The sequence below is a fragment of the Podarcis bocagei genome, assembly GCF_964188305.1.
Source record: "Podarcis bocagei genome assembly, chromosome: 10".
NCBI classification, from domain to species: domain Eukaryota; kingdom Metazoa; phylum Chordata; class Lepidosauria; order Squamata; family Lacertidae; genus Podarcis; species Podarcis bocagei.
Window position 1 is genome coordinate 64,114,427 of NC_138135.1, and position 25,321 is coordinate 64,139,747.

The 25,321-nt window shown below is 43.8% G+C and overlaps 1 protein-coding gene across 3 annotated transcripts in view; it reads left to right on the forward strand.

Annotated features, from left to right (window-relative positions):
- Nucleotides 1-24,679, forward strand: part of TTLL8 (tubulin tyrosine ligase like 8) — a 42,224-nt gene extending 17,545 nt beyond the window's left edge. For 2 of the 3 annotated variants that reach the window (XM_081211541.1, XM_081211542.1), the window contains exons 9-15: nucleotides 1,164-1,289; nucleotides 8,431-8,611; nucleotides 10,296-10,444; nucleotides 12,216-12,462; nucleotides 16,242-16,677; nucleotides 19,222-19,693; nucleotides 24,221-24,679. In XM_081211541.1, coding sequence (XP_081067667.1) covers nucleotides 1,164-1,289; nucleotides 8,431-8,611; nucleotides 10,296-10,444; nucleotides 12,216-12,462; nucleotides 16,242-16,677; nucleotides 19,222-19,693; nucleotides 24,221-24,426 — 1,817 coding nt within the window. In that variant the 3' untranslated portion in view covers nucleotides 24,427-24,679. Of the gene's footprint in view, nucleotides 1-1,163; nucleotides 1,290-8,430; nucleotides 8,612-10,295; nucleotides 10,445-12,215; nucleotides 12,463-16,241; nucleotides 16,678-19,221; nucleotides 19,694-22,009; nucleotides 22,065-24,220 lie in introns of all 3 variants that reach the window. The other variant, XM_081211543.1, reaches the window with a different exon arrangement.
- The last annotated feature ends 642 nt before the right edge of the window (nucleotides 24,680-25,321 follow it).

Here is a 25,321-nt window from a genome sequence, read left to right on the forward strand (position 1 = left end):
GCTAACTAACTAAGCTAAATAAGCGCGGGTGGCGCTGTGGTCTAAACCACAGAGCCTAGGGCTTGCCAATCAGAAGGTTGGCGGTTCGAATCCCCGCGACGGGGTGAGCTCCTGTTGCTCGGTCCCAGCTCCTGCCAATCCAGCAGTTCAAAAGCACACCAGTGCAAGTAGATAAATAGGTACCGCTCCGGAGGGAAGGTAAACGGCGTTTCCGTGCACTGCTCTGGTTTGCCAGAAGCGGCTTAGTCATGCTGACCCAGAAGCTGTACGCCGGCTCCCTCGGCCAATAAAGCGAGATGAGCACCGCAACCCCAGAGTCGGCCACAACTGGACCTAATGGTCAGGGGTCTCTTTACCTTTAAACAAGCTATAGCTTAGGGCCCCACTCTCTTGACGGCTCCCAAAAAAATTAAAGGGGAAAAACCTGGATGTACATTTCCAAAATATAAGATAAAAAACAAATAAAATAAAACCTACAGTACATACAGCAACGGTGTTTTGTCTTGCATAGGCTCCTATTTGTTATGTGCAAATGGCTTTAGATACAGTGGTACCTCGGGTTACATATGCTTCAGGTTACAGACTCCGCTAACCCAGAAATATTACCTCGGGTTAAGAACTTTGCTTCAGGATGAGAACAGAAATTGGGCTCCGGCAGCGCGGTGGCAGCAGGAGGCCCCATTAGCTAAAGTGGTGCTTCAGGTTAAGAACAGTTTCAGGTTTAGAACGGACCTCCGGAATGAATTAAGTACTTAACCCGAGGTACCACTATACCTATTAGGTCCATAAATTACCATATAGCATATATTCAACACAAAAAACAGTGACAATTTGTTGAGAAAGGACATTTGGACGTATAAAGGGCCTATAAAGGGCCCATTACCTTCAGTAGCTCAGGGCCTCATCAAACCTATATCCAACCCTGTCCATGAACACACTTGCAGTTGCAGAACTAAAAGTTGCCCTGTGGTCATTTACTTGCCACACTGAGGTTTATGATTTGGGACACATGCAGGGGCCAGCAAGTGGCAAAATGTTTACTGGATTTATGTGGACTTTGTAATGCTCTCACCAAATTCTTACAAAACTCCCCAGGGCTCTGCCATTTAAGTTGTGTTTTGCTTAATGGGACAAAGTCCAAAATCGTATGTCATTTTTTTCAGATGACTTCAGGAAAACAGCAGCATCTTCCATAATCAAATGGGTTGTCAATTTACGTATTTCGGGTGATACCTGTAACAGGCTAAGTAAAGAAAATGCTGATAAGGAAGATGAGACTTCCACTAAAGGTATTGCTTAGTTGATGTATTAATATTACATTTTTTTTTTTTTAAATGTTCATCTGACATTGTTGGCGAGTGGAGGGAAAACCTTCAAAAGCCATTGCTAATAGACAAGCTAAGATAAACAGTTAATTCAGTATTTTTGTGTGCTCTTATTTTAAATTTTGATTTAGACTAAGGTTGCTTGCAGATGACCTATTTATTGAGCCCTCACCCTGATTTCTTTGCACAAAGTTTGCAGAGAGGTTTTCCGACATCCACAGTTTATTGTGCCTTCATTCTGGTTGGTTTGTGGAGAGGTTATCTGACATTGTGTCAGATAACTAAATTGTGTCAGATAGCTAACCATCTTGGCTGCGAGTCCTGGAAGACCTGCTCCTTGCCTTGCAGTCCTTTCCTCAACCTGGCCTGGGAGGGCAGAACCCTGACTGACTCCAGCTACAAAAGTTGTGGCTGCTGAAATGAGAAAGCTACACGTATACAAACAATAGCCCCTCCCCCGACTTTGAGATTTCAGCAAAATAACTGAGTGTGTATGCAGTGTCAATTCTCTCTACAGTTCTAAGATACAGTGGTACCTTGGTTTAAGAACAGCTTAGTTTATGAACCACTTGGAATAAGAACGCTGCAAATCCGGAAGTAGGTGTTTTGGTTTGTGAACTTTGCTTTGGAATAAGAACATGTTTCGCTTCCTGATGAGTGTGTTCCATTTGTAAATTGAGCCCCCCGCTGCTAATCAGAGGCTTCCTGTTGAGTCTGTCGGCTGTTGAGTCCCGAGCACCCACACAACACAGAGGTGATATTTGGAGCTTTTTGTTTTTGCTTTTTTTGTGTTTATGGGACAGACTTGTAACTGTGGCTTGTGACTTCGTTTTTGTGACTTGTTTTTGTGGCTGTGTGGAACCCAGTTCAGCTACTGGTTGATTGTGTGACTGCAGAAATGGATAAAAGCCCCCCATCCAAACAATGGCTATCATCAGTGTACGTAAGGAATTATTATTTTTTAATCACCTACAATACTGTCTTATTTATTTTATAGTACAGTACATTGATTATTGCCATCATTTTATGGATCAATGGTCTTGTTAGATAGTAAAATTCAGGGGGGGCCACCAGCTGGCGCATTGGAAGATGGCCAACAATAACATCTCTCCGACCCACACGAGGTAATTAAGAGGCTGCTATGGGAAGTATGCAGCCTCCCCCCCCCCAAGGAGATGGGGGGGACTGCCTTGCCAGAAGTGGCCATAATGCACCCCTGGATTCGAGAGAAGGGGGTGTCCCAGTCACTTGGCACCAGCCCTCGGTGAAGTTGGCTCTTCCCGGACGCTGTCTCCAATCTGCGCGTGCTGGTTCGCTTTAGCTCGAAAATACAATTGGAAATATATAATTGGAAGATGCTAAAGCACATACATCAAGCAAAGGTCGGGAGATAAGACTTCTGATTAATGGATCTCTGGGATCGGAGCGGCGGGCGAGGACAAATAAATCAAGCGATGAAGCGCCATTAAGAGATTGGTATGTCTGGAGTGAAGAAGGGGGGGGGGTGGAGGAAAAAACTTTTCTTTTCTTTGCCTTATATGAATATTAATAACCCTCCACCCCAAAGAAAGAAGAATCGCTGTATTTTATTACACAAGCAGGAATTTAAAAACTGTGTGGAATGAATTAATGATGAATGAAGAGAGGATTGGTAAATATCGGAGAATGGAAAAATTCTATGACGCAGTTTTAAAATGGCGTCTCGCAAGACAGGCTTGTAAAGACGGGGGGAGGAGAACCAGGATTATTGGAATGTGAATGGTGATTGGAATATGATCTTAACCTGGCAGAGCCCTCTATGAGATATTTTACAAGCCTGGGAAAACTAAAGGGGAGACCGAAGATAAACCTTTGAAGGAGGAGGGGAATGGCGGCTGTCCCTATGAGATACGACTTGTGGAGTGTGTAAAACCCACACAGACGATGTTTGCTTCCAACTTGCCTGTGAAGATTATCAGAGATCGCAAAGAAAGGAATATATGACAACAACAAGAAGATGAAGAAAGTAATAAAGAGACTATCTGGATAGAACTGTTTAATTAAAGCAGAAATAGAAGTGATGTTTGGATGCTCGTTTGGAGCTTGATGTATGGGTACCCCCAACAAAATTGAAAAATTTGGCTGTATAATTTGGAATTAATGTGATTTGAAATAATGTGATATGATTGGCCTGTTAATAAAAATTATGTTTAAAAAAAATAGATAGTAAAATTCAAGTTAAACTGCTGTTTTAGGGGTTGTTTTTCATCGTCTGGAACGGATCAATCCATTTTCCATTACATTCTATGGGAAAGCACACCTTGGTTTAAGAATGCTTTGGTTTAAGAACAGACTTCCAGAATGGATTAAGTTCGTAAACCGAGGTACCACTGTAGTGAAAAAGGGAAACACAAGCATGTTTGTTAATGAGAAAGCATTGGTGTCAAAGTATTGGTTTCAGGAGAAAATGCACTTTTGATGGAATTGTGTGGTTTTCATTCTATTTTACCATCTATCTATCTATCTATCTATCTATCTATCTATCTATCTATTTATCCTTTGAGGAGTTTTAAGTGGCATATATGGCTCTCCGACTCCCCGTTTTATCCTCACAACAACCTGTGAGGTGGGTTTGGCTGAGAGACAGCTACTGGCTCAATATTCCCCAGTGAGCTTCATGGCCTGTTGCGGATTTGAACCCATTCTCCCGGGTCCTAGAGACACGGGTGGTGCTGTGGTCTAAACTACTAAGCCTCTTGGGCTTGCCGATCAGAAGATCGGCAGTTCGAATCCCCGCAACGGGGTGAGCTCCCATTGCTCGGTCCCTGCTCCTGCCAACCTAGCAGTTCGAAAGCAAGTCAAAGTGCAAGTAGATAAATAGGTACCATAAATAGGAAGGTAAAAGGCATTTCCATGCGCTGCTCTGGTTCGCTGGAAGCGGCTTAGTCATGCTGGCCACATGACCCGGAAGCTGTACGCCGGCTCCCTCGGCCAATAAAGCGAGATGAGTGCCGCAACCCCAGAATCGTCCTCAACTGGACCTAATGGTCAGGGGTCCCTTTACCTTTACGTCATGAGTCCTAGTCCAACCCTCAATCTACTACCTAGTTTTGTGTTTTAGGCCTTGCTTCAGAAGCTACAGTTCCAATCATGCTCTGTTCTACACTGTCTCTCAAATCCTAATTTCCCTCTTCCTTGCCAGCACATTAAAGCACACACCTTCACCTGTAGTATCCTGGGAACTGTAGTTTGTTAAGGGTACAGGGCATAGTAGCTCAGTGAAGGGTAAACTACAGTTCCCAGGATTCCTTGGGTGAAGCAATTTGCTTTAAATGTACGTTGTGTACATAGCCTACACTGCAAGACCATTTTCAGTGTGTGCTTCGTTGCTCACCACAAATACTGCTGATCATGCTGCCCATTTTCTGTTTTAGTCTTCCCACATAAATACTCGTGGGGTATTTTGTGTGCTGTGCCCCTCCTGCTGCTGTTGAGGCATTTTAATTTTTATTTTACTGCTGCAGCTGCTTCTTCTTCTGTGTGATGGCATTATGGCATAATAGCAACACATCTTTTTAAAACAGCAAAACACATCAAAAAAATTCGAACAAGGACGCAAAAAAGACCAAAAAGGTGTGGCAGTTTCAGAAAAAAGAGAAAAAAGAACCAAACCGGTAAGAGCAGTTTTGGACACTGCCTTGGTTAGAATAACACGAGGTGTTACTGGTTAAAATGAGCTGCATTTAGAACATGTAAACAAGGCACCTTAGAATCACATCAAAATTAAGTGTAGTTGCTTCAAACCAATAAATACATAACAGAATGAAAAATAAATCTAAAGAGCGACTAGAGCAACTTTAAAACAATTTATATATTTTTTGAAAATAATATTTATTAAGTTTTCCAATTTAATAATCCAATTAAAACCACATTAAAACATTCCAAATTACAATACAATCAGAAAAGCCAAATATAAATGCCAAATTATATATCTTGGGGTGACTTCCCATGTTCTGAATTTCACGAAGTGCTGCTAATCTAATATTACATTGCATTTCTTAATCAATCAATCAATCAATCAATCAATCAACCATTCTGATGTTAATCCTTCATTTAATTTTCATTTGTTTTTGCAACCACTAGTCTGTTCAACTTCCGCCTTCTGAGTTCTGTATGAAATATTTTCCCCTGTTGTTATCCACACTCCAGCAATTCCACTTTCAGTTTCTGCTCACAGGGGCCATAATATGCCACATCCCAAACAAAGAGATGCCATTGGCAGACATCCAGAATTTCCCTCTGTAATCTCGCCCCATCTCTCAACATGCTGGCACCTCTGCCGAAACACAATAACTCCTGTCCAGAATTCTTTGCATCCTTCCGCTGAGGGTAGCTGCCAGAATCTTCACCCAGTCAGTATTACAATTAAACCACAATGGCAGCAGGATGCCCTTTCAGTCCCGCTTGCATATTTCAAACAGTTTCCTTTCGGGGGAGGTTTACCAGGTAAAACCGCAAGTACAAATATATCAAAAGAGACTAATAAAGGCTCACCTCCCCCTGGGGCTATATAATTAATCCATCAGTTAATTCAACAAGCGGGTCAGTCCTTTGTGCTGTTGTTCTTGCTCCTCAGCGATGTTACTTTCGTTTTCTGCTCACAGGGATAATTTTAACTGTGTTACAGTCCACCATTAATCCCGGGCAGATATCCAGAATTGTTCTCTTTGGTCTCTTTCCAGCTGCTAATGAGATGGTGCCTCTGCACTAACACAATAACTCCAATCAGAAATTCCTTTCATCTTTCCCTTAATGGTCATTGCCAGTCAAAATTTCACACAGTCCATTTTGTAGTTAAGCTTAGCTTAACTCACATATTATGACAAAAGTCTTTCTCCAGATCGAGTCCTTCTCAGTGGCTGGTTAAATTAGCAAGTTATTTTATCCCCGCTAGTTCAGAGCATGCCTGTTAATTAAGTCCGAATTTTTATCTTAAAAAACAGGTGTCCTCTGCTCATGGCACCGGCTCTGGAGAGTTCCAAAGACACATGGTGCGTTGCACCTAGCTCCCCCTGCCCCCCGCGTTCCTTCAGGATGGGCAGCAGGTATTGGATGATCTGCGGGTGGGCTGCTCTCCCCAACCCTGGGGGGTTGGGTTGGGAGGATAATTACTCCCACATTATCCTTGTTATCCACACGAAAGGGCTCCACTGTTATGGGTACAGCCGTTCACCATGGCAGCCAAACAGGAACTCCATAAAACAATTTAGAAACATGTAAAATACACCAGCTATTGTACAAGTACAAGTCATTTTATTAGGGTCAATGACCAGTATCAAGACAAACACACCAATTACAAAATGTAAAAGCTCAAAACAAGATTAAAATTATATAAAATCGCATATACATTTTTTAAAAACAGTTCTGGGTGGTCAATAATATGTCAGAAAGGAAACCCTTATGACCTAGAAGTTTCCATTGGTCGATATATTATACATTATATATTATACTAATCCTGGGTGCTAATCATTAAATGTCATATTTTGATCATTCAAGATCTGGGCAAAGGAAATATACATTTTAAAAGACTCCTTAAAAATCTGGCATAGGTGCCTGACAGATGTGCCACTCCAAGATCTTACATGCATGTCTTAGAAACCACTAATCTCACTTCTTAAATCAAGGTATCTGGACAAAGCTGGCCTAATTAATCTTAGTACAGTAGAACCTCAGTTTTCAAGTGTTTTGAAATCTGAACGATTCGGAACCTGAATGCCGAAAACCCGGAAGTAATTGCTTCCATTTTCGAACGCGTCTCAGAAGTCGAACGGCTTCCGAGGTGCGTTTCTCACTTTCCCCCATTGAACTTGCTGACAGCCCATGCAGCTCCAGTTGGCGAACAGTCTTTCGGAACAGATTATGTCCAACAACCGAGGTTCCACTGTATATGGAACAGTTCATATGGGAACTGGCAGTCCTAGAACATTTGCTGCTTGAAGCTCTAGAATAGCGCTGCCCAAACTTGGGTCTCCAGCTGTTTTTTGGACTACAACTCCCATCATCCCTAGCTAGCAAGACCAGCGGTCAGGGATGGTGGGAACTGTAGTCCAAAACCAGCTGGAGCCCCAAGTTTTGGAACGATTGCTCTTCTTTAAGCACTAGCAAGGTGCGACAAATTCTAGGTCCTCTTGATGGTACTAGATCAGAAGGGTATCACATTATTAGGGTACTTTCCCATGAGCTGGAAACCTAAAAATGGGGCAACATGTAGTCTGAGACAGGCTGAAATATGGGGCACGTGTCTGCCTGTGTGTCAAAATGGGGGGTTAATAAATTTCCCCACATGCCAGAACTTTGAAGTTTAGTATATACATAATCCCAGATAGAATTTTGAGCAAAATCTCAAAATGGGGCATTTCTGTATTTGAAAGGCAGTCTATAAGACATAAAGCTGGAGGAAGTAAAGCATATGTTTTCCGATGCATAGCAAGTCAGTTTCCATGTGATATGCAATGTTGCCACACGAAGGCTTCTGTTGTCTTTTGACACATTTGGATCAGACCCGGACTAGACATTGTTGGCGGAAGTCAGTTGGTAGAGTTCACCACACCTCAGCCAGTGTGATGTATCAGCAGACCCCTAGCAAGAGTCTTCAGAGATTTCCGTCTCCCAGCAGAACAGCTTTTTCCAGACCCACCGTTAGGATGTCATACAAGATGGCGCCTCTGGACTTCATTTATTGGTTCCCCAAATGACAATTCATTTTCATTTTATGGAAATATCTGAACTTCAGGCTATTCACCTGAAATGACTGATACACATCCTACCACGTCATGGAAAGATTGAAGGCATTTTTTCTTCTAACAGGCTTTTCCATCAGAGTAAATGGGTCTGTTGTGCATTGTTCTAATTTTGATTAAGACATATTTGCTGTTCTTTGTGTTTCAATCTTTTCTTTGCTGTTTTTATTGCATATCACCTTGAGACGATTGTGTAGAAGATGATCAATACATGATGATGATGATGAATAATTGCATGTCCCTTACAGAGGACTCTTGATGAGAGAAGGTTTTGCCTGCAGGGAGAGAGCACATCACTAATAAATACTTTGCTTCGTATTCTGTAGATTCTGATGATAAGAAAGCAAAAGAGCTCCCCGAAAGACTAGTCGAGATGGCTTGCAAAGTGTGCGAAACCTATCTTGCACAATTTGAACATAGTGACATTGACTCGGAGGCAGAAACTACTCCTGTACTTTCCGACAGAGAATGGAATCAATTAATTGAGCAGTACTACTCTCTCATTCAGTAAGTGTTCACTTCAGCATCTAATTGTGTTGACAGAAGATTGTGACCCTTTCTCTTGATTCCTTACTCTTCTTACCATCTCTACTGAATCGAGGTTCTGAGTGCAGAATTCTAATTCAGATTAAGAACTGGGAATATCATATGGATCCAGGAAAAGAGGGGGGGCATCTCAGATGAATTAAAATGAAGCTCAAGGGTATCATCTTGTGAGTGTACTTTAGGAGAATAGTGAAGTCATACACCGTATTTTTCGCTCTATAAGACGCACCAGACCACAAGACGCACCTAGTTTTTGGAGGAGGAAAACAAGAAAAAATATATTCTGAATCTCAGAAGCCAGAACAGCAAGAGGGATCGCTGCGCAGTGAAAGCAGCAATCCCTCTTCTGTTCTGGCTTCTGGGATAGCTGCGCAGCCTGCATTCGCTCCATAAGACACACACACATTTCCCCTTACTTTTTAGGAGGGAAAAAGTGAGTCTTATACAGCAAAAAATACAGTAAATAGTGAAGGACATATAAAGTGCCCCATTACCTTCAGCAGGGCTGTCTTAAGCATATGCGGTGGTGGGGTGCAAAGATCCACCCAGCACCGCCCCCCCCCCAGGTTGCCCAGTCCCAGGCACACAGGAGGGCGAAGCCGCCTGCCTGCCTGCCTCAGCGTCTTGCTGGCTCGGTCGCCCCCAAACTCACAGCACAGAGCCGCCCGCACCAGACGACCCTGCTGTGGCGCTCTGACCGATGGGCGGGCTCTTCCCCGGACTCAACTCTTGGGCCCCGGACTCTTGTCCTGGGTGCCCTGCACCCCTGGTGCCTATGGGTAAGACGGCCCTGACCTTCAGTAACTTGGGTAAAGCGAAGATCAAACCTAAATCCTGCCCCGCCGGCAGCCATGCTTTAGCCAAGCTGGCATGCTCTGAGCTATATGGGAGAGGAGAGAGAAAGCAATTAAAAACTCTGTCAAATAGATAAACCAGCAGGGCGATGAAAGCCAATCCCTCAGTAATTGTCAATTACCCAGTAATTGGAGCTTAAGTTAAATTTAAAGTGCTGTACAGTGGTACCTCGGGTTACATACACTTCAGGTTACAGACTCCGCTAACCCAGAAATATTACCTCAGGTTAAGAAGTTTGCTTCAGGATGAGAACAGAAATTGTGCTCTGGCAGTGCGGCAGCAGCAGGAGGCCCCATTATCTAAAGTGGTGCTTCAGGTTAAGAACAGTTTCAGGTTAAGAATGGACCTCCGGAATGAATTAAGTACTTAACCTGAGGTACCACTGTACTGAAATTCCTCCATGGCACCCACACTGTGCAACACCCTCCCATCAGATGTCAAAGAGATAAGTAACCATACAACCTTTAGAAGACATCTGAAGGCAGCCCTGAATAGGGAATTTTTTAAATCTAGAAGCCGCCTAGAGTGTCTGGGTTGACCAGGACAGATGGGCAGTGTACCAATAACAAAATTATTATTATGAATTATTCCTCCCGTCCTGGAAAAACCACAAGAACTCTTCACAGCACTTTAAAGACCAAGAAAGTCCACAAGCTGTTATAAGACTGTTAGCCGCCCTCCCTTTTCAAATACTGTACCTGAAATAACCATTCTTTTATTTTTAATTGCAGGAAGTGTTTCTATCATATTTCTTAAGGAGCTTTAACATGGTTGGGTTTGTTTTTTCCAGTGAGGGTGCAGTGATTTGTAACGCAGAGAACTATTTTACTCAGTGTCAAAATATTTTGCGCAGAATTATATCAGTAAACCCGCAACGAGATATCGATGGCCTCCACAACATCTGGATTATTAAACCTGGAGCAAAATCCCGTGGCAGAGGTAGGAATATTATTACCCTTTGGTGAATAAAGACCTCAAGCACAGGAATGCTTTTTAGGAAGTCTGGATGGTGCCTTTGTACGCCTCTTTTTGGCAGCTCCTGCAGCCAGGTAAAGGTAAAGGGACCCCTGACCGTTAGGTCCAGTCGTGACTGACTCTGGGGTTGCGGCGCTCATCTCGCTTTATTGGCCAAGGGAGCCGGCGTACAGCTTCCGGGTCATGTGGCCAGCATGACTAAGCCGCTTCTGGCGAACCAGAGCAGCGCACGGAAACGCCGTTTACCTTCCCGCCGGAGTGGTACCTATTTATCTACTTGCTACTTGCACTTTGACGTGCTTTCGAACTGCTAGGTTGGCAGGAGCCAGGACCGAGCTCACCCTGTTGTGGGGATTCAAACCGCTGACCTTCTGATCGGCAAGTCCTAGGCTCTGTGGTTTAACTCACAGTGCCACCCGTGTCCCTTTCCGCTTGGTAGGTAAAAGCAATTCTATCCTATTCTCCCAGGCATTTGTAGTAAATTAATAACAACTTTTCAGTTTTATTGTTCCAATAATAATAATAATAATAATAATAATAATAATAATAATAATAATAATAATAATAATAATAATAATTTATTATTTATACCCCGCCCATCTGGCTGGGCGGCTTCCAAAAGAATATTACTGCTGCTCTGTTGGTTGTATTTATTAATTGGGTTGTTGTTAAGAAATGTTATATATGTGTGTACTCAGCCATCTATGAAATATTAATTGTACACCCGTACAATACTGATGGTGCTTTTTCAAAGAGGTTAATATAAAAGGACCCTCTTTTGGAGTAACTCTTACTTTTAGGAATTGTCTCCGGCTTTTAAAAATAAGATATTGCTTCTCAGCCTGCAAAATGCACAAATGGACTGAATTTATATGTTCTCTGGCCATTATGCACAATCCCCAATGGGACTTCAAGTATGGGCATTTCTCAGTTGAATTTTGTACATTTCCTGGCTAACATGCACATTCCCCAAAGGCTGTTGGGGATGATGTGTGATGACCGGAGAATGTACAGAAATCGTTGAATATATGCAGATTTCCCAAGGCCTCTATAAGATTATGTATATTGACTCGGAAATGTGCACAATTCCCCCTTCTCAGGTATTATACATTTGGAAGCTACCTAATACTGGATTAGGTAAATGGTTCCTCTAGCTCTACAAAAGAACAGCAGCAGCTGTTCAAGGTTTCAAACAGGAGACTTTTGTAATCCTACCGGGAGATAGTGAAGATTGAATGTGAGATATTTTTTTTGCATGCAGATCAAATGCCATGCCACTTAGCTACAGTCTCCCCAAAGCTACATTTTCTCACCTTGTATTCATGCATTGCTTTCTGTATACACTATTTTAAATATTCATATTTTTATTCTCTCTTTTTATATTTTTTTAAATTAAATTTTCTGTTTTACAATTTTGAATATTCATTTAAACAACCTTAAAACTTCAAAAACTTTCCTTCTTCTCTTTCCATGCTTCATTTTGCATAACATAAATCCCTGCATATTTTATATAAACCATTCAGTATTCCATTATTACATCCATCAAAACTTATTCACACTGTTGAATTTATCTTAATGCTGCCAACGTTTTCAAGTCTACACAATTTCCCCCCATATATTCAATAAACATTTTCCAGTCTCCTTTAAACGTATGTTCTTCTTGTTCTATTATTCCGTATGTTAGGTCCGCAAGCTGTGCATATTCCATTCACATTTTTATTTTCATGTCTTCTAGAAATAGTATTGAAGAACCGACTGGATGATATATTAAAACTAGTGGAACCAACGGACCAGTTTCCAATAAAGGACCATAAATGGGTTGTCCAAAAGTATATTGAAACTCCTCTATTGATCTTCGATACAAAGTTTGATATTAGACAGTGGTTTCTTGTGACAGACTGGAACCCGCTGACCATATGGTTCTACAAAGAAAGCTATCTGAGATTTTCCACGCAGCGCTTCTCCTTAGACAATCTGCACAGGTAACAAACAGTAGACCATGCTGTAGTGTTTTTATTGTGTGGGACCTAGTTTGAGCACATGAAACCAAGGGCTGAATAAATGTGTTGACATTGTTGCGTGTCAAGGTCCCCAAGCCACCCTCCCCAAATAACTCACAACAGACACATAATTTTTGTTTAAGGTTTTTGGCATAATTTTGGCCATAACTTTATTGAAATGCATAAATGTGAGTGGTTGCTTAGGCATTGGTTAAGACTATCTGTCCCCACGCCTGGGGACAGAACTGACTTCCGGACACCAACGGAAGCCAGTAAGGGAAAATAATATTGGGGAGAAATGGAGCTGAGCCACAGGACTCACGTCTCCCCGCATGCTCCCTGGGGCTTGCCGGCCCTAGCCCCATTCCAGGGATTCGGACGAAAAGATGGCAAGCCCCTGGATTCCTTTAACGGAATTCCCTTTCCGCAGCAGCATTGGAGGGGCAGACCCAGCCAATCCTAACCGCTCCTCCAACCAATTGATAACCAATGCTGCAACCCCAAGGTCCCCAGGGCAACCCCAATAACTCACACATCACACAGGAATTTTTGTTTAAGGTTTTTGGCATAATTTTGGCCACAACTTTATTAAAATACAAAAATGTGAGTGGTTGCTTAGGCATTGGTTGCGACTATCTGCCCCCCTATGGGGGACAGACTGACATTCCGCACGCCTGCGAAAGTCAGAAAAGGGGAATACACTTGGGGGTAGAGACGGAGCAGGGAACCTGCCCTCAGCCCTCCCCAAATGCAACCAGGAGCTCTTTCATGGCCCGAGCGCCTTGATAGGGTGGACAAAAGCAATAGTGAGCCCCTGATTCCTATAACGGAATCCCTTGCAGCAGCAGTATTAGTGGGGCAGGCACAGCCAATCCATGCCCCTCCACCAACCAAACCATAAACTAATGCCTAACCACAACCTTACAAGTTGTGACGATTTGCTACGCAGTAGGCAAAAACCAAATGGCCCAGCCAATCAGCCAGATGGCTAAAATTCCTACCAGGCCCCTGCCCCAATGGCAGATGACCCCATGACAGGCATAGCAAGGTCAACGTGAAACCCCTAAAATTAGGGCGGGTGGGCAGGTGATCCGGTGCACGCAGCGAAAGAGAAATCTCAAAGCTGCGTGCACAGAACTTTAAACGTTCGATCCCTCCCACCAAATTGCAACATAGAATTTAGCCCAGCAACTCAGCCATTCAGTCGTTGCCACAGGCCAGCTTAGTAACCCTGCCTGGCAACAGAGGGGTGGCATGGCAGACCCCACCGCAACACGTGCTCTCCATGAGGGAGAACACGCTTTATGAGGGAACCATGACACCACCATGAAGACAGTGTGTGCCAATGATCTCATGTTTGCTTATTGCGTGGGCAGGCGGAGTCCCCAGATCCTGCACGGTCCCCCCGTCATGTGGAATAACAACTCAAGACAACGTGCTATGGGATTAAATTGGCCACAACTTTATTAAATTTCAAACGTGGGTAGACCTTGGCTCAGGCATTGGGCGTTCTCCCTCCCTGGTCCCCAGCCGGGGACCTAGGGAGCATCAGGGTTATCCAGTGTGTGTGGGGGGGGATGGGCCGGCTCTGGAGAACATATGTTCAAGCAGAGATGGCCGCCCCCGTAACGCCGCCGCCGCAGGAGAGAGCAATGACGACCTTTCGGTGTACGGCCAAAGCCTCCCTTCAGAAAACCCCTTTAACGGGGAACCCTGGTATCGCCGCCGCAAGAGGAAGATGGACAAAAGGATTCCGCCCAAGGCCTGATACCGCCAAAGTTGTGACGTTTTGCTATGGGAAAGGCGAAACCTGCCAATGCAGGGAAATTCCTTTCCGGCCCTTTAACAGCGACCTTAACGTAGCAGCGCCCGCATACCTGTGAAGAAAAGTTAACCTGCAAAACCTGTGAAGAAAAGTTAACCTGCAAAATAAGACATTAACTGAGGGTGGGTAGGGTGGGAGAAGCTCTGGAGCCAAGTGAGGATTCCTAGGTAAGATCCTCCCTCTATTGTGTGGGCAGGTAATCCCTCCCCTACCTGGCCTGGTCTCCTTGGCAACGCTTCCCCCAGGTGGGATTGGACAACTGACTGAGGTAGGCGGAGACCTCCAGGTATCCCACCTGAGGGAAGGCAAAGCCAAGCCTATGCTGTTGGGGCCGCTCCAGATCTAGGGGCTGCACGCGCCCACGCAAAGGGCGCCCCCCGTTTCAAGCGGGGAGCGGTCATTGTATAAAGCTGATTTTAGTCATGACAGCAGTTTGGATGCCTCGCTGCACATGGCATTTTGTTGACAGAATAAGAGGTAAAAGGTTTGACCTCATTTTAATCCCTTAGTCTTCATCCGCAATGGAGGCAAAGCCTAAATATGTAAAACTGCATTTGATCTGATTCCACCTAGCTTAAGTGAGAATGATCCAAGAAGTGAAAACTCGTTTCGACTCAACCAGAGACAGGTCATATTTCATTGCTAACACTGCTGGCCATAGACATTTTGCCGCCTGAAGTGGAACCCGATAGTGACCCCCTCTCCCTTATTAAGGCCAATGCAAAGTCAAACGCCAGTGCCTGCCTTCATCTGTAAAAAAAAGGTAAAGGTAAAGGACCCCTGACAGTTAAGTCCAGTTGCAGACGACTCTGGAGTTGCGGCACTCATCTCGCTTTCAGGCCGAGGGAGCCGGTGTTAATCCGCAGACAGTTTTTCCGGGTCATGTGGCCAGCATGACTAAGCCGCTTCTGGTGCAACTGAACACTGAAGGCAGAGCAGCGCACGGAAACGCCGCTTACCTTCCCACCAGAGTGGTACCTATTTATCTACTTGCACTTTTTGGCGTGCTTTCGAACTGCTAGGTTGGAAGGAGCTGGGACCGAGCAATGGGAGCTCACCTCGTCATGGGGATTCGAACCACCGACCTTCTGATCAGCAAGCCCAAGAAGCACAGTGGTTTAGACCACAGCGCCACCCGTGTCCCGCCTTCATCTGTACCCGTATCCAAAACTTTTTGATACTTTCTGAAGTGGTTTGCATCACCCTGTAGCATGGCAAGGCTGACCTTGTTGTCCAAAGTTCCTGTTGTGGCATTGGGAGTCACTAATCCCCACCAAAACTGAAGCAAAACTACTACTGCAAACTGCAGTCTTGTCAGGTGCAATGTTTCTTCCATGTCTTCATTTTACTTCATTTTACTCTACATTTTAATACATTTGGGGTTTTATTGCTTTTTAATGGAACTCAACAGTGCTTTGACATTACTGGGACTTAAGTATAGTCATGACTGCCATAATAATAGTAATAATAATAATAATAATAATAATAATAATAATAATAATAATAATTATTTGACACCCATCTGACTGAGTTGCCCCAGCCACTTTGGGCAGCTCTCAACAGAATATTAAAAACACAATAAGACATCAAACTACTTTAAACATGACGAAACCCAGATCCAAGCCTATATCTTTAAGTAAATTAGATTAGATTATTGTATTTTAATATAGATTATTGTATATTAATATTCTGTTGGAAGCCGCCCAGAGTGGCTGGGGAAACCCAGCCAGATGGGTGGGGTATAAATCAATTATTATTATTATTATTATTATTATTATTATTATTATTATTATTATTATTATTATTATTATTATTTAAGTGGGATGTTTTTACACTTCCCCTTGAATTTATTTTTTACAAAAATGGTTTTCTTTCTACATTTCTGTGCCACGTTTCTGTGCTTTATGACAGCAATTCTTGCATCCCATTTTCGCAGCTCAATTCACCTTTGCAATAACTCCATCCAGAAGAACTACAAGAACGCGCCAGACCGCAGTTCTCAGTTGCCGTATCACAATATGTGGACAAGCAGCAAATTTCAAGAGTATTTGCAAAAGAGGGGTCTTGGCCACGTCTGGCGTAATATTATCTATCCGTCCATGAAGAAAATATTAATCTACACAATGGAGATGGCCCAAGACCAAGTTGAACCTCGTAGGAGTAGCTTTGAACTCTACGGGGCAGATTTCATTCTCGGAAATGACTTTACACCTTGGTTGATAGAAATCAATAGTAGCCCAACCATGTACCCTTCGACCCCAATAACATCCAACCTATGTGCTCAGGTTCAAGAAGACACAATCAAGATAGTTATAGACAGAAAACATGACAGGAACTGTGACATTGGGCACTTTGAACTTCTCTGGAGACAGGTAAGAATTGTTTAAACTTCCTCTCCAATTAATTGGGAGCGGCTGGCGCTGTGGGTTAAACCACAGAGCCTAGGCCTTGCCGATCAGAAGGTCAGTGGTTCGAATCCCCATGACGGGGAGAGCTCCCGTTGCTCAGTCCCTGCTCCTGCCAACCTAGCAGTTCGAAAGCACGCAGTGCAAGTAGATAAATAGGTACCTCTCTGGCGGGATGGTAAATGGCGTTTCCGTGCGCTGCTCTGGTTCGTCAGAAGCGGCTTAGTCATGCTGGTCACATGATCCGGAAGCTGTACGCTGGCTCCCTTGGCCAATAAAGCGAGATGAGCGTGCAACCCCAGAGTCGGCCATGACTGGACCTAATGGTCAGGGGTCCCTTTACCTTTAACCTTTTCAAAAGATTCACCTTCATTATATTTTGATGCCAACCGTGAAATGCAAATCTTGAAATAATTGAGGGGGGGGTATTGCTATTTATTATTATAGATTTTATTCATTAAATTTTTATACCATCCAAAGCCCTACAGTACAAGGTCAAAACAAACCCATAATCACCACTCCCACAAACACATTTAAAAGAACATAGAATGTTCACCAGCCGAAGGCCTGGCTGAAGAAGAATGCTTTTGCCTGGCTCCTGGAGGTGTATAATGAAGGCACCAGGTGAGCTACCCTTGGGAGAGCATTTCATGCTTGGCATCTAAATATAATAATAATAATAATAATAATAATAATAATTTTTTATTTATACCCCGCCCTCCCCAGCCAAGGCCGGGCTCAGAGCGGCTTACAAGCAATAATAAAAACAAGATGAGTGATTACAACTTAAAAACAAAAATAAAATACAACATTAAAATAATGGAACATTAAAATATTAAAATGGAGCCTCATTGCAGGAGAAGGAAAAGAAAAAAGAAAAAGGGGGCGGAGGGAATCAAATTGGCTCCAATCCAAAGGCCAGGCGGAACAACTCTGTCTTACAGGCCCTGCGGAAAGAGATCAGATCCTGCAGGGCCCTGGTCTCATGAGACAGAGCGTTCCACCAAGTTGGGGCCAGTGCTGAAAAGGCCCTGGCTCTGGTTGAAGCCAATCTAACTTCCTTAGGGCCTGGGACCACTAGGGTGTTGTTATTTATGGACCTTGAGGCTCTCCGTGGGGCATACCAGGCGAGGCGGTCCCGTAGGTACGAGGGTCCTAGGCCGTGAAGGGCTTTAAAGGTCAAAAGCAGCACCTTAAATCTGACCCTGTACTCCACCGGGAGCCAGTGCAGCTTGAAAAGCACTGGATGAATATGCTCCCATGGCAGAGACCCTGTGAGGAGCCTCGCTGCAGCATTCTGTACCCGCTGGAGTTTCTGGGACAGCTTCAAGGGCAGTCCCGCGTAGAGCGAGTTACAGTAGTCAAGCCTGGAGATGACTGTCGCATGGATCACTGTGGCCAGGTCGGGGCGGGAAAGGTAAGGGACCAACTGCTTGATGCGGCGAAGGTGGAAAAATGTCGCCTTGGCTGTTGCTGTGACTTGCGCCTCCATGGAAAGGGAGGCGTCAAGGATTACACCCAAACTCTTAACGGAAGGTAATGGCACTAATTGGGCCCCCGCAAGAGAAGGGAGTTGGTCCCTCATCCCCATGCTATCCCGACCTAGCCATAGGACCTCTGTCTTTGAAGGATTTAGTTTCAATCGGCTCCCACGAAACCATCCAGCCACAGCTTATATAATGGGGAGCCACTGTAGAAAAGGCCCATTCTTGTGTTGCCGCCCTCCGGACCTCTCATGAGGAAGCCACATGAAGAAGGTCCTCAGATGGTGACCTCAGGGTCCAGTTAGATCCTATGGGGAGAGGTGGTTCTTTGAATTATTGCAGTCCCGAACCATTTAAGGCTATATAGGTCAAAACCGGCACTTTGAATTGGGCCCAGAAACTAATTGGCAGTCAGGCCAGGATTGGTGCAATATGCCGAAACCATCTTGCACTGGTGAGCAACCTGGCCGCTGAATTCTGCACCAGCTGAAGTTTCCAAACCATCTTCAGAGGCAGCTTCTGAAGCTACTAAAATCCCCTCTTCTATGAAACTCTAAAAGACACAGGAGCCCCATCCTCTTTTCATCCAGCCACCCTATCATTACCTCAGTATATAATTACCTCAGTACACTGGTACCTTGGTTTTTGAACGGTTCTGGGAGTCGAACGGACTCCTGGAACAGACAAAGTTCGACAACCTTGAGTTTGACCTTGGTTGTTGAACTCAATCTGTTCCAGGAGTCCATTCGACTCCCGGAACCATTCGAAAAACAAGGCTCGGTTTCCAATTGGCTGCAAGAGCTTCCTGCACTCAATCGGAAACCACGGAAGCCACGTCGGATGTTCGGCTTCCAAAAAACGTTTGCAAACCGGAACACTTACTTCTGAGTTTGTGGCATTCAGGAGCCGATTTGTTTGGGAGCCAAACCGTTCAACAACCAAGGTACCACTGTACATAATTGTGAGAACAAACCCATTTGTTATAAGAGAGGAGTGCTGAAAACCACCATTTTGTTTTCCTCTACAGCCCATGTTGGATCTGCCACCGTTTAATCCTACAGACCTTTTTGTGGAAGGAATCAATGTTAAGAGACTGAAAAAGCATATAGTTAACATCACTAATTTTAATTTTCTCGAACCACTGCTGGGGGTAACACAACCTGTAACCGATCTAGAAAACAATGAAGACCGGGGGACAACCGCCAACAACAAGCAAATTGCAAAAGGAAAACATGGAAATAACACTCCTTGTCCTTTGCCAAAGACCCTCAAGAAGTTGCAAGACAAAAGCCTTAAAGTGAAAAGCACCTACAAAAAGCCTGCCCAAACTATAGACTTTCCTCGCATAGTTAATGGCCGTGGAGCAACCTCTGTGTCTGATAAGAAAAAGTCAAAGCCCATTAATGAGCCAAGCCTTCAGACTGGAAGTCAAGCTACCACTCCCTCTCAAAAGTCACATTCACTGGACTGGACATTACTTCAGCCCTCTATAGATGCAGGTAAAATGAGGATGAAAATATTTTACATATATCTTTATAAAATAAAACTTTTCCATATATATATATAGAGAGAGAGAGAGAGGAGACAATAAAATAAAATCAATTGATTAACTGATAACTAATTAGAGCAAATATTTGTTAAAACAGAAATATTAGGGGAAATCTCTATGAAGTTCACTTTGAAATTAAGCTCTACAAAGCAAAATTTTAATGGCTTTCTGCCAGTTTAACAGTCTCAAATAATCCTATGGAAATGACATTATTTAATTCATATATTGGCATAAGTGGATAAAATTTGCAGGTGATGCTGAGGGCTACTGAAACTAGGGGTGGGCATAGAAGAAGAAGAAGAAGAGTTTGGATTTGATATCCCGCCTTTCACTCCCCTTCAGGAGTCTCAAAGCGGCCAACAATCTCCTTTCCCTTCCTCCCCCACAACAAACACTCTGTGAGGTGAGTGGGGCTGAGAGACTTCAGAGAAGTGTGACTGGCCCAAGGTCACCCAGCAGCTGCAGGTGGAGGAGCGGAGACGCGAACCCGGTTCCCCAGATTACGAGACTACTGCTCTTAACCACTACACCACACTGGCTCCCAAACTGAATCCCAAACTGAAGCAGACCACTTCAGACAGCTTTCGGACTTGGGTTTTTCTGTCATCTGCCAAAGAAACTGACATTTTAGAGTCACCAAGGAAGCTTTCTCTCCTGTTACACAACCATCATTGAGAATTCTATAAGTTTGACTTTTAAGAATTTAAGAAGAAGAATCCTGATAGTTCAGGCCAAAGGCCTATGTTCTCCAGCTTCCTGTTCTCATAGTTGTGCTAGGCCCGGGGGTAACCCGAGCAACGCGGTCCAGGTCTGGTCCCGAATCCAAGGGTTCCGCGAGAAGTCAGTCCGACAGGGCCAAGGCAGGACACCAGGCAAGGTCAGGCACAGGATCACAGGCAGGTTCTGGCAAACAGCAACGTTGCTCCCGCAAGCTGGGGCGGGGTCCAGCAGCCTTTTATCTCTGTCGGGGTAACGGCCGGTCCTGATCCCCCGGTGACTCACCTCCCTGTCTCGCCCAAAGGCGAGCACTCCTCCTGCGAGTACTCAGGTCTCTCCTTCTCTCAGACCTCAGTCTCTGCAGCTTGGGAGATGTCGGTGGGTTACTAGACCCAGAGGCTGCCTCAGCCTCTCCTGACCCAAATGGTAGTGGAGCAGCTGTGAGTGATTGCCCAGCTGGAGGCAACGAGGTAATCCCCACATCTGGAGCCAGGGCAGGCTCAGGCCCCTGACTCAGCCCAGCTGGTGCTTGTTGCAGGGGAACCTGTGCAGACTGGGGCTCTTCAGAATCAGGTCCAGACTAGGTTCAGCTGCTGCTTCAGGCAAAGGATCTGGTGCGGACTGAGACTCCTCTGGCTCCGAGTCCGAGTCCGAGCCCCAGGCCATCATACCAGTAGTCAACCAGATGCCTATGGGAAGCTTACAAGAATAACTCGGATACAAGACTTGCTTTCCTTACTTATCATTCCCAGAAGCTGGCACTCAGAGACATATTGCCTCCAACAATAGAGATAGACCACAACCATTGTTGCTAGAGCTGTGGATACCCTTATCATCCATGCACTTATCAAATCCCTTTTATGGTGGTGCCCATCATTATCTCTTGTGAATTCCATTGTTTAACTGTGCACTGTGTCTTTCTCTTATCTGCCTCAATCTTCCAACATTGAGCTTCATTGGACGGCCATAATTCCTTGTACAGTGGTACCTCGGGTTACATACGCTTCAGGTTACAGATGCTTCAGGTTACAGACTCCACTAACCCAGAAATAGTGCTTCAGGTTAAGAACTTTGCTTCGGGATGAAAACAGAAATCGTGCTCCAGCGGCACGACGGCAGTGGGAGGCCCCAAGCTAAAGTGGTGCTTCAGGTTAAGAACAGTTTCAGGTTAAGTACGGACTTCCGGAACGAATTAAGTACTTAACCTGAGGTACCACTGTAGTATAAAAGGGGGAGAAGAACTTTTCTCTACACCATGCACAATCTTGTAACTCTCTAGCATGTCACCTCTTACTTGTGTTCCCTCACCAAAAAACTGAAAAGCAGCCACTATCATAATCTCTTTCATAGCCAAGTTGCTCCAGTTCCTCGGCCCCTTTCTGGAACTTTTCCATATCTATATCCTTTCTGAGGTGAAGGAACCAGAAGTGTACGCAGTATTTCAAGTGCAGTCACACCATATAATCTTAGGAGTCAATTATGAAATTGGCAGTTTTGTTTTCCGTTCATTTCCTAATGATCCCTAATACGGAGTTCACCTTTTTCACAGCTGCTGTTGACATCTTCTTCAAGCTGTCCACTACAGTCCCAAGGTTTCGTGTCTGGTCAGTCTTCATGAGTTCAGATCACGCTAGCATATATGTGAAATTAGGATTCCTTTGCCCCAATATGCATCATTTTGCACTTGGTTACGTTGAGTTACATTTGCCATTTTACTTCCTGTGCACCCAGTTTGGATAGGTCCTTTTGGAGCTTCTCATAATCTTTTTTTGTTCATACCACCCTGAACACTGCTCATCCCCGTTGATCATTTTTGAGCACTTTCTACAGCCCTCCACTGCAATAATTGTTTGTTTTCCCCCTGTTCTCTGGTTCCTATTTCTTAACCAGTTCCTGATCCATAAGATGACCTGTCCTCTTATCCTTCAAATTCTAAGCTTACTCAGGAGTCTTTGGCATGTTACTTTGAACATCCAAGTACACAATATTTACAGAATCACCTTTATCTATATGGTTGTTGACACACAAAGAACTCTCAAAGGTTAGTGAGGCAGAAATTGCCATTGTAGAGGCTATGCAGTTCTTCCTCAGCAAGACTTGTTCTTCTACATGCTTGTTTATTCCATATTTAATATTGCTTTCCACTAACTTTCCTGGATGTTAAGCTAACTGGTCTGTAATCTCCTAGATCCCTCCTGTATCCCTTCTTAAAAACTGATGCTACATGGGCTACTTTCTAGTTCTCAGCATCTGAAGCTAACCATAGGGACAAGTCAATCTTTTTTTGTTAGAAGATCAGTAATTTAATATTTGAGTTATTTAAGAACTCTCTGGTGGGTGCCATTTAGACCTGGCAATCTGTCAGTTTTTAATTCATCAATAAGGCCTACAAATTTGTCTCACCACCACTATTTGTCTCAGTAGGCACAGGGAGAGGCAAAGAATTATTTCAGCAATCAGCTACTTAAATCACTTGTTACCTTGATGCTCTGCAATTGGGTCGAGACGCTTCATCGGCTGAAGCTCTGCTCTTAGCTCATGGAACCAATTTTCACTTGTGTCCACTAGCGACGCTGACAAATGATAACTTAACTTGTTGACCAGAAACACCTAAGATCATTTATAGTTATTAAATCCGATTGGATGCCATTCTATCATTGAAAATATCTGCTATATGTGGTAGCTATTGGGATGGGAAGAAAACAAGGATAATTTAAGCATGATTGGTAAACTATTACTACATGAAAGGCAGGGTAGGGCATCTTTAATTGGCTCAAGGTCTATTTGTGAAAGAGAAGAGAAGACTCTTCGAACAGAAACATGGGGAAAGTGATATTTTTGACCTACCCAAGGCCTGAAAATGATTAGCTCCATCAACAGCATTAAGTAACGTTTATCCTGAATTTTAAAGGCAACTGGCTGCTAAGTTTGGAAAACTGTTGGGAATCCATTGCTGGCATCTAGGTTGAGCAGGCTTTTAAAATATTTTATTCAGAGGCCAAAATGCCCCAACAAATGCAAACATTGCCAGACCCTCCAAGTGTTTCTGTTTTCCAGGGATATTCCCAGATTTACAGAAGCTGTCCCGGTTTCTGATTTGATCTTGGAATGTCCCGCTTCCCCTTAGGACGTCCTTATTTTCATCGGAGAAATGTTGGAGGGTATGGTAGGATGCCCCTATGGTAGGATGCGGGTATGGAGTTATGCAGCCTCCAAGCCGTGGAGATAGGTACAGTGGTACCTCTAGTTGCGGACTTAATCCGTTTTGGGGTGCCGTTCGCACCCTTAAAGTCTGCAACTAGAACACCTTTTCTGCGCATGTGTGCGCATCGAGCGCTTCTGCGCCTGCGTGGGCGGTGAACCCAGAAGTAAACACTTCTGGGTTTGCTGCGTTCGTAAGCTGAAAGTCCGTACCAAGAGCGGTATGCAACACGAGGTATTAACTATACAACCTTTAGAAGACATCTGAAGGCAGCCTTGTATTGGGAAGTAATGCTTTATTATGTTTTTATTTATGTTGGAAGGTGCCCAGAGTGGCTGGGGCAACCCATTCAGATGGGTGGGATAATAATAATAATAATAATAATAATAATAATAATAATAATAATAATAGAATAGGACAGCCCTATTTTTATCGGAGAAATGTTAGAGAGTATGCACTGCTTCTCTGCAGAGTCTTTTGTAGAATCCTGGTAAAAGGAGCATTGCTAACTATGCAATTCAGTGTTGATGGGCGTTTATATTTGCTCTCTCTTTAAAGGTCTGCAGAACAAAAGCAAGAAGATTCCATGCCTAATTTGTGGAGATGGTTTCCAGTCAGAGAAAGCTTGTAAACACTGCAGCTCTTTTTGTGCGACTGTATTACAAGGCGATTCATACCTACCTATGGGTCCGTGTTCTCCTCCTGAAAAGATGACCAAGAACAGGCTGACCGTTCCATGTTATGGACTTCCAAAATACCTTTGACTGTATTCAAAGTGCTTTGAGAAAGTGTTTTTTAAAAAGCCAATTCCCCAAACCTCAGACAGAGCTCAAGAACTTTCCTTGTATATAAAAAGAAGAAGAAAATGCTGAAAGGCCCCTTTTCTTATCAAATAGCTGTAGCCAATTCTACAGCAGAAATGCTGTGGAAAAGAATGGAAGCTGTGCTATGAATGCAAGTCTGAGAATTTCAAACTGCTGTAGCATACCTTGCAAGGAAAAAATGTGTGTGACGTAATACGGATGGTTATTTTTAAATTGGGAAAGGTGTGTTCAGAGGGATGAATAGGATCAGAAAAGCAGGGCAAGGGCAGGCTGGGTGCACAGAGTTTGACCTTTATTGTAATCACAGGACTTCAGGAACATGAAGGGAGCCATTCCCTGTGACACACTTTTATAGGTCTTCCTAAATGGTGAATTGACCTCCAGTAGTGGTGATGAAAAAGAAGGGCTTGCTCCATTGACCGTTAGCTTAATCAGTCATGCAATCTATGTGGTACGACTCATGCAACACGTTGGCGATTAATATACAGGTGAAACTTGGAAAATTAGAATATTGTGGAAAAGTTCATTTATTTCAGTAATTCAACTTAAAAGGTGAAACTAATATATGAGATAGACTCATGACATGAAAAGTGAGATATGTCAAGCCTTTATTTGTTACAATTGTGATGTTTATGGCGTACAGCTGAAGAAAACCTCAAATTAACAGTCTCAGAAAATTAGAATATTAAATGAAATCAGCAAAACAAGGACTGCAAATAGAGCAATATTGGACTTCTGAGAAGTAGAAGCATGCACATGTACTCAGTACTTGGTTTGGGCCCCTTTTCCATCAATTAGTGCCTCAATGTGGCGTGGCATGAATGCTATCAGCCTG